Source organism: Ursus arctos, unplaced genomic scaffold (assembly GCF_023065955.2).
Source record: "Ursus arctos isolate Adak ecotype North America unplaced genomic scaffold, UrsArc2.0 scaffold_5, whole genome shotgun sequence".
NCBI lineage: Eukaryota > Metazoa > Chordata > Mammalia > Carnivora > Ursidae > Ursus > Ursus arctos.
Window position 1 is genome coordinate 32,886,304 of NW_026623067.1, and position 12,743 is coordinate 32,899,046.

At 36.7% G+C, this 12,743-nt stretch overlaps 1 protein-coding gene across 1 annotated transcript in view; it reads left to right on the top strand.

Annotated features, from left to right (window-relative positions):
- The window catches only part of SEC24A (SEC24 homolog A, COPII coat complex component), a 61,650-nt gene that overhangs the window by 15,368 nt on the left and 33,539 nt on the right, over nucleotides 1–12,743 (top strand). Inside the window, exons 2-5 of the mRNA XM_026508012.4 lie at nucleotides 4,778–5,269; nucleotides 9,679–9,849; nucleotides 11,739–11,816; nucleotides 12,396–12,556. Of these exons, the coding sequence (XP_026363797.1) occupies nucleotides 4,778–5,269; nucleotides 9,679–9,849; nucleotides 11,739–11,816; nucleotides 12,396–12,556 (902 nt within the window). The remainder of the gene's footprint in view (nucleotides 1–4,777; nucleotides 5,270–9,678; nucleotides 9,850–11,738; nucleotides 11,817–12,395; nucleotides 12,557–12,743) is intronic.

Here is a 12,743-nt window from a genome sequence, read left to right on the forward strand (position 1 = left end):
AATTTCTTTTTTCTTAAAGATTTATGTATTTACCTTAGCACACTTGAGGTGGGTGGAGGGGCAGAGGGAGAGGGAGAGAGAAACCCAAACAGACCGTGCTCAGCATGGAGCCAGCGCAGGACTCCGTCTTACCATCCTGAGATCACGACCTGAGCAGAAACCAAGAGTTGGATGCTCAAGCAACTGTGCCACCCAGGCACCCCGTCTATGTTTAATATTTTGAGAAACTGCTAAACTTTTTCAAAGTGACTGCAGCATTTTACATTCCCACTAGCAATGTATTAGAGTTTCCAATTTTCCCACACCTTTGTCAGCCCTTGTTATTGACCGTCTCTGATTAGATATAGCCATCCTAGTAGGTTTGAAATTACGATTTTTCATATTCACCTTTGACATCAGTGTTGTTAACATTATTAGAACAGCTTCGCAGAAAAACAAGAGTTTTACTTGTTTTTAAGTTGATATACCATACTTTGAGTCTGGCTAAGATGCTGTATTTGGAAGGAACTAAGTTCTTACTAGCCTTTCTCATTGAGGAGGTGCATGCTTTCTGTAGTCTCTACAATATAACTAACTTCTTAGTGTTGCTTTAAACATTTTATTTTGGGACAATAAATTCATAGACAACATGCAAGTACATTACAATAAACTTTTTTCCTGAACCATTTGGAAGTAAGTTGCTGACATAATGTCCCATCACTTCCAGATACTTTAGTTTGTTTAAATTTCCTACAAATAGGGGCGACTGGGTGGCTCAGTCGTTAATCGTCTGCCTTCGGCTCAGGGTGTGATCCCGGCATTCTGGGATGGAGCCCCGCATCAGGCTCCTCCGCTGGGAGCCTGCTTCTTCCTCTCCCACTCCCCCTGCTTGTGTTCCCCCTCTCGCTGGCTGTCTCTCTCTCTGTCAAATGAATAAATAAAATCTTTAAAAAAAAATTCCTGCAAATAATAAAGTTTTCCTAAATAACCGTAATACTACTATCGTAATTAGGAAATTAACATTAATGCATTGTTTTTATTGATCCTCAGACAGCATTCAGGTTTCACCAGTTGTCACAGTAAAACCCTTTCTAGCAAAAGAATCCATCCAGAATCACATTTAGCATGTAATTATTGTGCCTTGTTAGTGCTCTTCAGTTTGGAACAGTTCCTCAGTCTTTCATTGACTTTCATGACCCAGATGCTTTCAAAAATTACAAGCCAATTATTTTGTAGAATGTCCTTCAGTTTGGGTTTGTCTGCTATTTCATCACGATTAGATTCAGATTATGTACTATAGCAGGAGTATTAAAGTAGAGATGATGTATTCTCATTGCATGTGGTACATGATTTCATTTTTTCTGATTATTGATGATGTTCACTTTGATCACCTAAGTGCAAAGCTTCTCCACAGTGAAGTTGCTCTTCTTCATTTTGTAATTAATAAGTATTATGTGGGGATGTACTTTGAGACTATTTAGGGGCACTTGGGTGGCTCAGAAAGTTAAGCCTCTGATTCTTTTTTTTTTTTTTTTTTGTAAGGTATTGTTTATTTATTTGAGCGAGACAGATTATGAGTGGGGTATGGGTAGGGAGAGGGACAAGCACACTCCTTGCTGGCCAGGGAGTCTGATGTGGGGCTCAGTCCCAGGACCCTGGGATCATGACCTGAGCTGAAGATAGACATTTAACCAACTGAGCCACTCAGGCACTCCAGGCATCTGACTCTTGATCTCAGTTCAGGTCTTGATCCCAGGGTTGTGAGTTTGAGCCCTATGTTGTTCTCCAGGCTGGGCATGGAGCCTACTTAAAAAAAAAAAAAAAAAAAAATCACTGATAGAGACTATATAAATATTTCATTCCTTGTTAGACTTTTAATTCATTAATTTATATTGGTATGGACTGTTTATTCAGTGGGTTATAATCCACTATTACTATTGTTTATTTTGAGTTTATGTTATCTCAGATTTGGCCTTTGGGTGCCCTTCAAACTGTCTTCTCTGTTTTCTTGTATTATCGTTCTTGGGTACTTCTTTGACTTCTGGCACAATAAGGTATTGAAGGCTCATCTTGTACTTTCTAAGTTCAGGGATCAGCCATGATTCCTTTTCGTGGAGAGAAAAGTATTTAGAAACCAAGATATTGTACTAGATGTGATCGGAGCTATTAGAATGTCTCTGCTACCAGTCTCAGCAGACAGAATTAGGGAAACTACCTATTGATACATATATTGAAATCCATGAGTTTCAGTTGTAACTTCCAATGCAGATCCGCCATCGTTAGGTTCTTTCTAGTTTTCCCCTTTCCATATTTATGATTCCCTTCTCAGAGAGTGAGAAGTCTTGCTTCCATTATCCTGTATGTATTTATTTGATCAGTTCTCCTGCGTGTAACCATTCTCCCACTGCTGCTGCTGCCGCCCTCTCATTCTATTCCAGCTTCCCTCTGATGTGGAAGCTTACACTTCCTCCCCACCCCCATGTCTTGTAGGACTGAATTTTTCAGGAAAGGGACTGCTTTGCTATTTAGCTTATTTATTTATTTAGATTTTATTTATTGATTTCTTTAGAGTGCGAGCGAGGGGAGGAGCAGAAGGAGAGAGAGAAAATCTTAAGCAGGCTCCACGCTCAGTGTGGAGCGCCATGTGGGGGTTGTCCTCATGACCTGGGGTCATGACCTGAGCTGAAATCAGGAGTGGACTGCTTAACCGACTGAGCTACCCAGGCGTCCTTAGTTTATTTAAAAGTCTTGCTTTTAAGAATATCCAACATGGTGCCGTATCATGGAATATTTTTTTTTACCTTTAAGGGATCCCATCAGGTGAATACTGTAGCATTTGAAACTAGCTTTTATTACAGTTGATTCTCATATTTCTACAAATAAAGTTCCTATCTTCATGGACCATATGTTACAGTGAGGTGGAGAGACTATAAATAAATAACATAGTGTCATTTTAACACTAGAAAGAAAAATAAAGCAGGGTCAGAGGTGAAGAGAATGAGAGACGTGCTATTTGAATTACAGTGTTCATGTAGTGCTTCTTTGAGATTATTTGAAGAGAGACCTGAGTAAAGACATTGAGTGAGATTATCTGGAGGAAGAGCATTCTTGGCAGAGTAAAAAGTGAAGAACCCTATGGTAGGAGCATATTTAAGCTTGTTGAAGAAACATTCAGGTGGGTGGGACTGGAGCTGAGCAGAGAGGAAAAGGAGTAGGAAATTGAATAGCTTGTTTATGAAGATCTTTGGCCATTAAATGGAGTAACTGATGTCAGTTGACAGTGACTTTACCATATGCATTTATTAAACTCAAAGATGAGGGTCTTCATTATAAATATTTAAAGAGGGCCTGGGGCTCCTGGGTGTCTCAGTTGGTTAAGCGTCCAACTCTTGATTTCCGTTCGGGTCTTGATCTCAGAGTCATGAGATCGGGCCCCAGTTATGGCTCCAAGCTCAGCACAGAATCTGTTTGTCCCTCTCCCTCTGCTCCTCCTTGTTCTCCCTCTCTCTTTCTCTCCCTCTCTCTCAGATAAATAAATAAAATCTTAAAAAAAAAAAGTTGCACACTCTACTGACTGAGCCATCCAGTGCTATCTTTTAAAAAATATTTATCTTGGGTCGCCCGGCTGGCTCAGTTAAGCATTTGCCTTTGGCTCAGGTCATGATCTCAGGGTCCTGGGCTTGAGCCCTGCATGGCTCTTGCTCAGTGGGGAGTCTGCTTCTCCTTCTTCCTCTACCCCTCCCCCTGGCTTGTGCTTGTACTTGTACTTGCTTGCTCTCAAATAAATAAAACCTTTTAAAAAAGTATTTATCTGTTTCCTTTTATTGTCTCATTTTAGCAACAGGAATAACAGTATATTCCTGAATAGAAGTGGTAGTTCTAGGGATTTTTTTATAACAGCTTTAAAATGTACAATTCAGTGATTTTAGTGTATTCACAGAGTTTTGTAACCATCACTACTATCACTTTTATAATATTTTTATAATCCCTCAAAGAAACCCTATCCCCATTGGCAGTTACTCCCCATTTTCTCCTCCTTCCAGCCCCTGCAACCACAGATCTACCTCTGTGTCTGTGGATTTTGCTGTTCTGGACATTTTATATAAATGAATCATACAATGTATGCTCTTTTGTAACTAGCATCTTCCACTCAGTATAATGTTTTCAAGGTTTATCTGTGTTGTAAAATGTCATCAATATTTCATTCCTTTTTATGACCAAATAATATCCCATCGTATAGATATGCCCTTTTGTTTATCTCTTCATCAGTTGATGGACATTTGGGTTGTTTGTACGTTTTGGCAATTATGAATAATGATGTTATGAACGTTTGTGCATGTGTTTTTGTGTAGGGTAAGAGTGGAATTGCTGGATTATATGATAACTATGCTTAATACTTTGAGGAACTGCCAAGCTGTTTTCCACTGTAGTTGCACCATTTTACACTTCTATTAGCAATGTGTGAGGGTTCCAGTTTCTCCACATTCTTGTTAACACTAAAATGTTTACCGACTTTTTCATTTTAGTCATCCTACTTGCTGTGAGTGCCATCTCACTGTGGTTTTGATTTGCATTTCTCTAATGATTAATAATGTTTAGTGTTTTTGCATGTGCTTATTGACCATTTGTATATCTCTTTGGAAATATATTTGAATGTCTGAATCTTTTCTTTATTTTTAAATTGGGTTATTTGTCTTTTTATTGTTGAATTGTAAGAGTACCATGTGTTTTACTGTATTTCTTAAAGTATTTTTATTGCTTTGTTTGCAAGACTAATTTTTCCTCCTCTTATTGGAAGGTCCTGTCCAAAATGCACTGATGTCTTCACAAGTGTCAGTGAACCAAGGATACAATTCTCAGCTTCCGGGATCCTACTCTCATCTAATACCAGCAAAAACATTGAATCCAGTCTCTGGACAGTCTAATTATGGTGGTTCTCAGACTGCTTCTCCATTAAGTAATTATCAGGGACCTGGGCAGACTCTTTATAGACCACCTGTGGCTTCTAATCCAGTGACACCTTCACTTCACAGTGGTCCTGTTCCCCGAATGCCACTACCTACTTCTCAGAACCCAGCTGCTACACCAATGCCTTCTGGTAGCTTTCTTCCTGGAGCCAACGTACAGACGCCTTTGAATTGGCAATATAACTATCCATCCACAGGATCACAGACAAACAATTGTCCTCGTGCATCATCCCAACCAACTGTATCTGGGAATACAAATTTGACAAGTCATCAATATGTTTCTTCTGGAGATCCTTCACTTCAAAACAACTTCATAAAATCAGGTAGAGTTCTTAATAGGAGTGCTTACTGTGTAGAAATGGGAAAATTTTGCCTGTTTAGATGTTCTAATTAGTATTTCAAGACTTAAAACCAAATGGAGGACTGTTCGTTTTCTAAATCATTGTTAATCTTTAAATCCTTAAATAAGTTACTTCTCTAACCTTAAAATCACGGGTTTGCTTCTTTCCTTTGAAGGTATCCTCTGTGTTTCTTTGAGTCACCCATGATATTTCAGGGCATCCAGGTATGCATGCAGAACCACTTCCTTAAGGACTTGCCATTACTTTTATTAACTGGGTTCCATTTTAAGAAGCTCAATCCCTATGGTCTCTTTTTGGTCTTGATCTGAGGCTTGGGTTATCTTTTTGTTATGGCTTCGGCAGTTTTGGTCCCCAGAAACTGTAGGATCCCGGAGGGGCAGGTCAGAACAGCCAATAACTTTTGTAGTGAGGAGTGTTATTAGCAGAACTGCAGTCAGAAAGCAGTGGGCAGAGATTTATATTTATCTTTTCTTGTAAGAGTTTTATAGTTTTAGCTCTCATATTTAGGTTTTTGACCAACTTGGAGTTAATTTTTGTGTATAGTTTGAGGTAGGGGTTCAACTTCATTCTTGTGCGTGTGGATATACATTTGTCCCAGGACTATTTGATGGAAAGACTGTTCTTTCTTTCATTGAATGGTGTTGGCACCCTTATTGAAAATCAATTGATCATAAATATAAGGGTTTATTGCTGGACTCTGAATTCTTTTCTATTGATCTTTATCTTTATACCAGTACCAAACAACTTGATTATTGTAGGTTTGTAGGTTTGTAGTAAGCCTTGAATTTGGGAAGTATGACTCCTCCAACTTTTTTTTTCTTTCTTTCTTTCTTTTTTTTTTTTTTTTAAAGATCTTATTTACTTACTTGAGAGAGAGACAGAGAGAGCATGAGCAGGGGGGAGGGGCAAAGGGAGAGGGAGAAGCAGACTCCCCACGAGCAGGGAGCCCCACGCAGGGCTCCATCCCAGAGCCCTGAGATCATGACCTGAGCTGAAGTCAGGTGCTTAACAGACTGATCCACCTAGGTGCCCCTCCAACTTTGTTTTTCTTTATCAAGTTTGTTGTGGCTCTTCTGGGTCCCTTGGCATTTCCATAAAAATTTTAGGATTAGCTTGTCAATTTTTGCAAAGAAGGCACCTGGGATTTGATTGGGATTGTGTGGATTTTGTACATCAGTTTGTATATCAAACTTTGGTTGTATCTGGTTTACAAGTAAGTTCCTTTAACCATTTCACTGTTCCTATTTAGCTCTTAAAATTAGTGTCTTTTACACTTAACAAAATTAATAGCGTTACTTGGAAAAGCATTTAAAATTCTGTATTGAGATCTGCAGGTTGATTCTGTTCAGCCTACATCCTCAAGGAAATGAACTAGTAAAAGCTTCCAAATGAAGTAATAGTATCAATAGTTACCTTGTATATGTATTTCTGTATACTACATATATTTCAACTGCTGAAACTATTTTTCTTAGCTTCTGATCAGTTATTGTGTCTGGTGAATACATTTTGCATTACGGCCTATAAAGGTTAAAGTTGCTTCTAGAAATTTGGTTTCTTTGTAGAAATCTTCTGATCTGCAATTGTAAAATTGAGATCCATGTGGTTACTTTTATTCTTTTTCATTTGGCACCATGAGTGGGCATCAGTCACCTGAAATTAATGAATTTTCACCTCATTATTGGTAATTATAGGTAACAGTTATTGAATGTTTTTATTTTCCAGCACTTTGCCAAACTTTTATATGTGGTATCTTATTTAATCTTCACAATAGTCTCTTTTATAGATAAGAAATAAGGCTTGAATACTTTGCCCAAAGCCATAAGAAAATAGTTTGGGAAAAGCTGCTGTTTAAAAGCTATTTAAGAGTAGGTGTAGCTTCTCATTAAAAAGCACCTCATCAATAATCTGAAATTTTTTTGGCTGTCACAAGCCCTTGGGTAGAGGGCTATACCACATATGTGGTGAAAGAGACATAAGTAAGTGACAAAACTTACAAAGTTTCTCATAAAAGAAGGGGAAGAAAGATACATAAACTAAGAAAATGAACCTTAAATAGATATATGACTACTCTGTTTTTTTCTTAGATACCTCTAAATAAATTCCTCTTTTTTACCTTCATTTTTTTTAACTCTTCATTGGTAGTAGGTGCCTGATTATCTGATCTCAAAACTGTATCTAGGTTATACTAAGTTTTGAGTCCATGTATTAAATTTCTCTGACTTTTTCCCCTTTTTTTTTTTTAAAGATTTTATTTATTTCAGAGAGAGCATGGAAGCATGAGCTGTGGGGGAGGGGTCAGAGGGAGAAGCAGACTCCCCGCTGAGCAGAGAGCCTGGTGGGGGGCTCTATCCCAGGACCCTGGGATCAGGACCTGAGCCAAAGGCAGACACTTAACTGACTGAGCCACCCAGGAGCCAGATCTGACTTTTTTTTCCTAATAAGCCATCTTTTAACATCCTTACATTTGCTTTAGGGATCTCAGAGGGCAGGTTCTAAAACTCTAGCTATTAATGTTACAAATAAGAATTATTCAACTTGAGGGGCACCTGGGTGGCTCATTCACTTAAGCATCTGACTCTTGGTCTCAGCTCAAGTCTTGATCTCAGGGTCATGAATTCAAGCTCTGTTAGGCTTCACACTGGGCTTGTAGCCTACTTAAAAAAGAAAAAATTATTCAGCTTGAAAAAATGTCTACTTTATGAAATGTAGCATGTTGTGGTTTCAATTTTTTTTTTCTTAAACTTGTGAATCTCTGTAAGCTTACTTGTATTTTGTTAAACGTTAGGTTGTTACACCTTTGTGGCCAGATGTATCATATAATCTTGCTCATGCTGAGTTGGTAGTGTACCTTGTCCTTTTGTTCTTTTGACTTGTCTGTATTGCCATGGGTATGTGTCAGTGCTTCCTTGATAAGGGAGTTAAATGGCAGTAATCTTTATCTTCAGTTGTCAACAGGGCAGTGATTTGTCTTGTTGGGAGCTATAAGGTTCAGAAATAACGATCATTTTTCATTTTGGCCCTGGAGAGTTGAACAGTATTGAAGAAGCATTGAAAATTTTCATACCTGGGTATCTTTATTCCCTTATAAAAATCACAAGGTTTTACAAATGCAGGTAGAATATAAGTAAAATTCATTTATTATCTATTTCACTTACAAATTCGGAGGATTAAAAAAAGTTCTAGAATGAAAAATTAAATCACATATTTATCAGTAGTATTATAGTAGATAAAATACTTTGTCAAATGAGAATGAGCAGGTGGTTATGGGTTTTGGAACTTTTTTTTTTTTTTAAGATTTTATTTATTTGACAGAGAGAGAGAGAGAGACAGGCAGCAAGAGAGAGAAAACAAGCAGGGGGGGTGGTAGAGGATGAAGCAGGCTCCCAGTGGAGGAGCCTGATGCGGGGCTCGATCCCAGAATGCCAGGATCACACCCTGAGCCACCCAGGCGCCCCTGGAACTTTTGATATCACAGAGAGGAATTTCCCCAAAAGTAACTGATAATGTTTTCACAGTCATCAGATGTTACTGTCCTGATAGAAAATTGGTGAAAACAAGGCAGCAAGATATTGAGAGATACAAGGACAGTTACCATGTCATTCTTAGTTTAGTTTGATGGGTAGTGTTCAACTTCTCAGATATCGGTGTTTTAATAAAGTATATACATTAACTCTGTGTCCTTTCCTGATTTTTAAGCCTAGGGAATGTTCTTTTGTTTTCTTTGTTTCCTTCCTCCATTCCTCCCTCCCTCCTTCCCTTTTTTTTTTTTTTGAGAGAGCATTGGTGAGCAGGGGAGTGGGACAGAGGAAGAGAGAGAGAACCTTAAGCAGGCTCCAAAGCTCATCACAGAACCCCATGTGGGGCTTGATTCCACGACCCTGAGATTATGACCCAAGACAAAACCAAGAGTTGGTCACTCAACTGACTGAGCCACCCAGGCGCCCCTAGTTTGTAATTTAGAAAGCTGTCAACCTAATTAATGTTAATTGAATGGACTATATTAATAGACCATTAATAACATTTATTCATGTTAATTTCTATTAGAATATTTGACATGGCCTTGTTGAACCTCTGTGACCAGTTAATAAAAATTAACCAATAAACAGGTCATTCATTGTATGTACCTTATAGGTGATTTGATGCTGCTTTAATAATTGACAAATAAGAAGCATGGAAAAGAGACTTGTAAATGTATAAAGCATGCATATAAATTAAAAAGTCAGAAACCTGAGCAGGTAACATATTTCTGGTAATTTCTTAGTGATTTTAACTAAAAATGTAAATTTGGAAGTTACTCATATTTGGTAAAGGACTGTTTTGTCCTTTTTCTTAGTTCTTAAGTGACTTGTGAAAAACTGATGTTTCTATAGGTTCTGCACCCCCTTTAGTGAACCCACCTCTGCCTGCCACTTTCCAACCAGGAGCTCCTCTTGGGCCCCCTCCAACTGGAGGACCACCTCCAGTGAGGGCACTCACTCCTCAGAAGTCATCACCTAGAGCTGTGCCCCAGCCCTCATTTAATTCAGCTGTCAGCCAAGAAGGTAAGCAAGGCAAAACCAAGTCAGATCCTAAAGTTTTGACCCGGGGTTGAAGGATGAATTTTACTTGAATTCCTTGCATTCGGATAATATTTTTTCCAGAAAATTTAGTTGTTTCAGTTTAGGAAGGCCTTCAGGCATTTAGAGTTTAAAAAAAGCTCCTTGGAATTCTGCTACCCTGTATTGGGCCTCGCATTTGGAAGCTACTGCTGTTAACTTTTTTTGTTGCTGGGCAGATTTTAACAATCATGGCTCTAAAGTTAGGTGCCTTTTGGCAGAGGAAGGTAAGAGGAGAATTTCTGCTTTTCTGGGCATGGTGTTAGAACTGTCCTTTTAATATGTTGTCTCTTTTCCATGTTCTGCTATTATTGTAAATGTTAACAAATATTTATCAACCTAAATAAAAAGTAAAATATGCAAGCATTTTGAAGTTGTATATAAACAATAAAATGTTTTAAAGCATTGTCTTCAGATATAACTTTAAAATATAAGTTTATTAGTTTAAACAGTATATTTTGTCAAGTAAGAAATTGATTTTAGCAATAACCTAACCAATGCAGCAAAATGTGGAAATAGGAAAACAGGAAGGAAAAATCCACTGTCCATATCCTACTATTGAATACAATCAATATTTTTGTTTTTTCTTCTAGCATTTCCTTTTTTAGTATGATATAGTATTATACTTATTTAGTATTATATTTTTTAGTATTATATTTAGTATTATATAACCTGTGAATAGTTTGAAAAGAATGGTGTTAAAATGAGTAACAAAATGATAATGTCCCACTATTTGCCACGTTATAACTTTGAAAATCAAGCTACAATAAATAATTTGCATTTTTAACCAACTAAAAATATGCCCAATGTTTTTGTTTACTTTTACAAACTTTTTTTTTTTTTTTATTAAAGATTTTATTTATTTATTCGACAGGATAGAGAAAGCCAGTGAGAGAGGGAACACAAGCAGGGGGAGCGGGAGAGGAAGAAGCAGACTCATAGCGGAGGAGCCTGATGTGGGGCTCGATCCCATAACGCCAGGATTACGCCCTGAGCCGAAGGCAGACGCTTAACCGCTGTGCCACCCAGGCGCCCCTACTTTTACAAACAGTTTTACTGAGGTTTTCTATATCAGTTCTTGTTTAAAGTCATGGTGGTCTTGAGAACTGGAAAGAAATTAACTGATTTATCAACTATTAAACTAACCTGTATGGTGTTAAAAATGACTATTAAAGTTAGCATCATTGTACTTAGAAGCTAGAGGTTGATGCTATTCACTAATTTTAGTTTCTTCTATCCCTGACTTAGAGCTCATAAATAGTAGAGGTACCTAGAAATAGATTTTAATTCTTCATAGCAGATGTCCCTGGCATTTATCTTTAATTCTTTAAATTGGAGGGAAAGCAAGTTAAGATTTTTATTTTATTTTAGGGCCTGTTCCCTGGAATAAAGCAATCATTCCATTAACTTATATCACCTTCAAATTAATTCTAGATTCCACTCTGTTCCTTATTTTGAAAAAAAAAAAAAGTATTTTTATCCTCATAATTTATTTTCTCTTTAGTATTCACTTTGGTGACTTTTTTTTCAGTATGTACTGCTCTTTAGAGGTTTTTAATGCTGCTCTCAACTGCTGAAATCTTTCATATAGTATATAATTTTAAACTGCACAAAGGACCATCCATTTTAGAAGTTTGTAAAATTTTTAAAAACTTTTATGTATTTAGTAAATTTAAAAATGTGCATTATTTGAAAATTTTATTTCAACATTTGCATTTTTCCTGGGGTTAAAGTATTTGGAAAGTTATCTTAAATTTTAGACATTAGCATTCAAATTTTTCAGAAATTGTAATAATTGTTCTAGTTCAAATATTATTAATAAACTTCCTTTTTAGGTATTACATCAAATACCAATAATGGATCTATGGTGGTTCACAATAGTTATGATGAAATTGAAGGCGGTGGCTTCTTGGGTGAGATGCTATGAAAGTTGTTATTTTTTGTTTTTTTGTGTGTGTGTTTTTGTTTTGTTTTAGTATGTGTTCGTTATAGGAAACAGTGAAGAAAACTTCATACTCATCTATATACACAGCAATACCTCATGGTAGCATTTTTTATCTCTTTTCCTTTAGATTTTTTTTTTTCTTTCAGAATTGGGATCATGGGCTTTATTATTATGTTCTGACTATAGAGTATTTTTATCAATTAAAAAATATATTAAATCAGTTGAACATTAATATGCTTTCATTGACGTTTTGAATTAGAATTTTAGTCTGAGTGTAAAGTTTAGTAAATGAAATAAAAGTAAATTAACCATACCAAGCTAATTTTTTTTTCATACAAACTTATTTTTATGTGTTTCTGGTTATAGTCTACATTAACTAGATTTTAATCATTGCTATTACTTTGTTGGTAGTGTTTATTTTGCAAATTTGATAAATGAAAGTATTAAATTACCCAAAGGATTTTAGAGGCATAATTAAATGGATATATGTATTTATTTAAAGTATTCTGGAGTATAAAATAGAACTTAAAAGTTACCTTGTTTCTAGCAACACCACAGCATACTAACAAGAATCCCACAATGAGCCGAAGTGTTGGGTATTCATATCCCTCCTTACCACCTGGTTATCAGAACACAGCACCACCTAGTACAACTGGAATGCCACCCTCTTCCCTGAATTACTCAAGTGGGCCACAGGGCTTTACTCAGGTAACTTTTTTTTTTAACCAGTTTTCCATCTCTTGATTTAAACTGTGTAGACATAAAAGTTTTAGGAAGGTGTAATGAATACTTTTAACCAATTAAAATAATGGATAGTCCGTAAGACTTGTTTTATTATATATCCCCAGAACTGAAAAAATTGACCAGGAAATCCAGATTAGTTTTGTTAATTAGA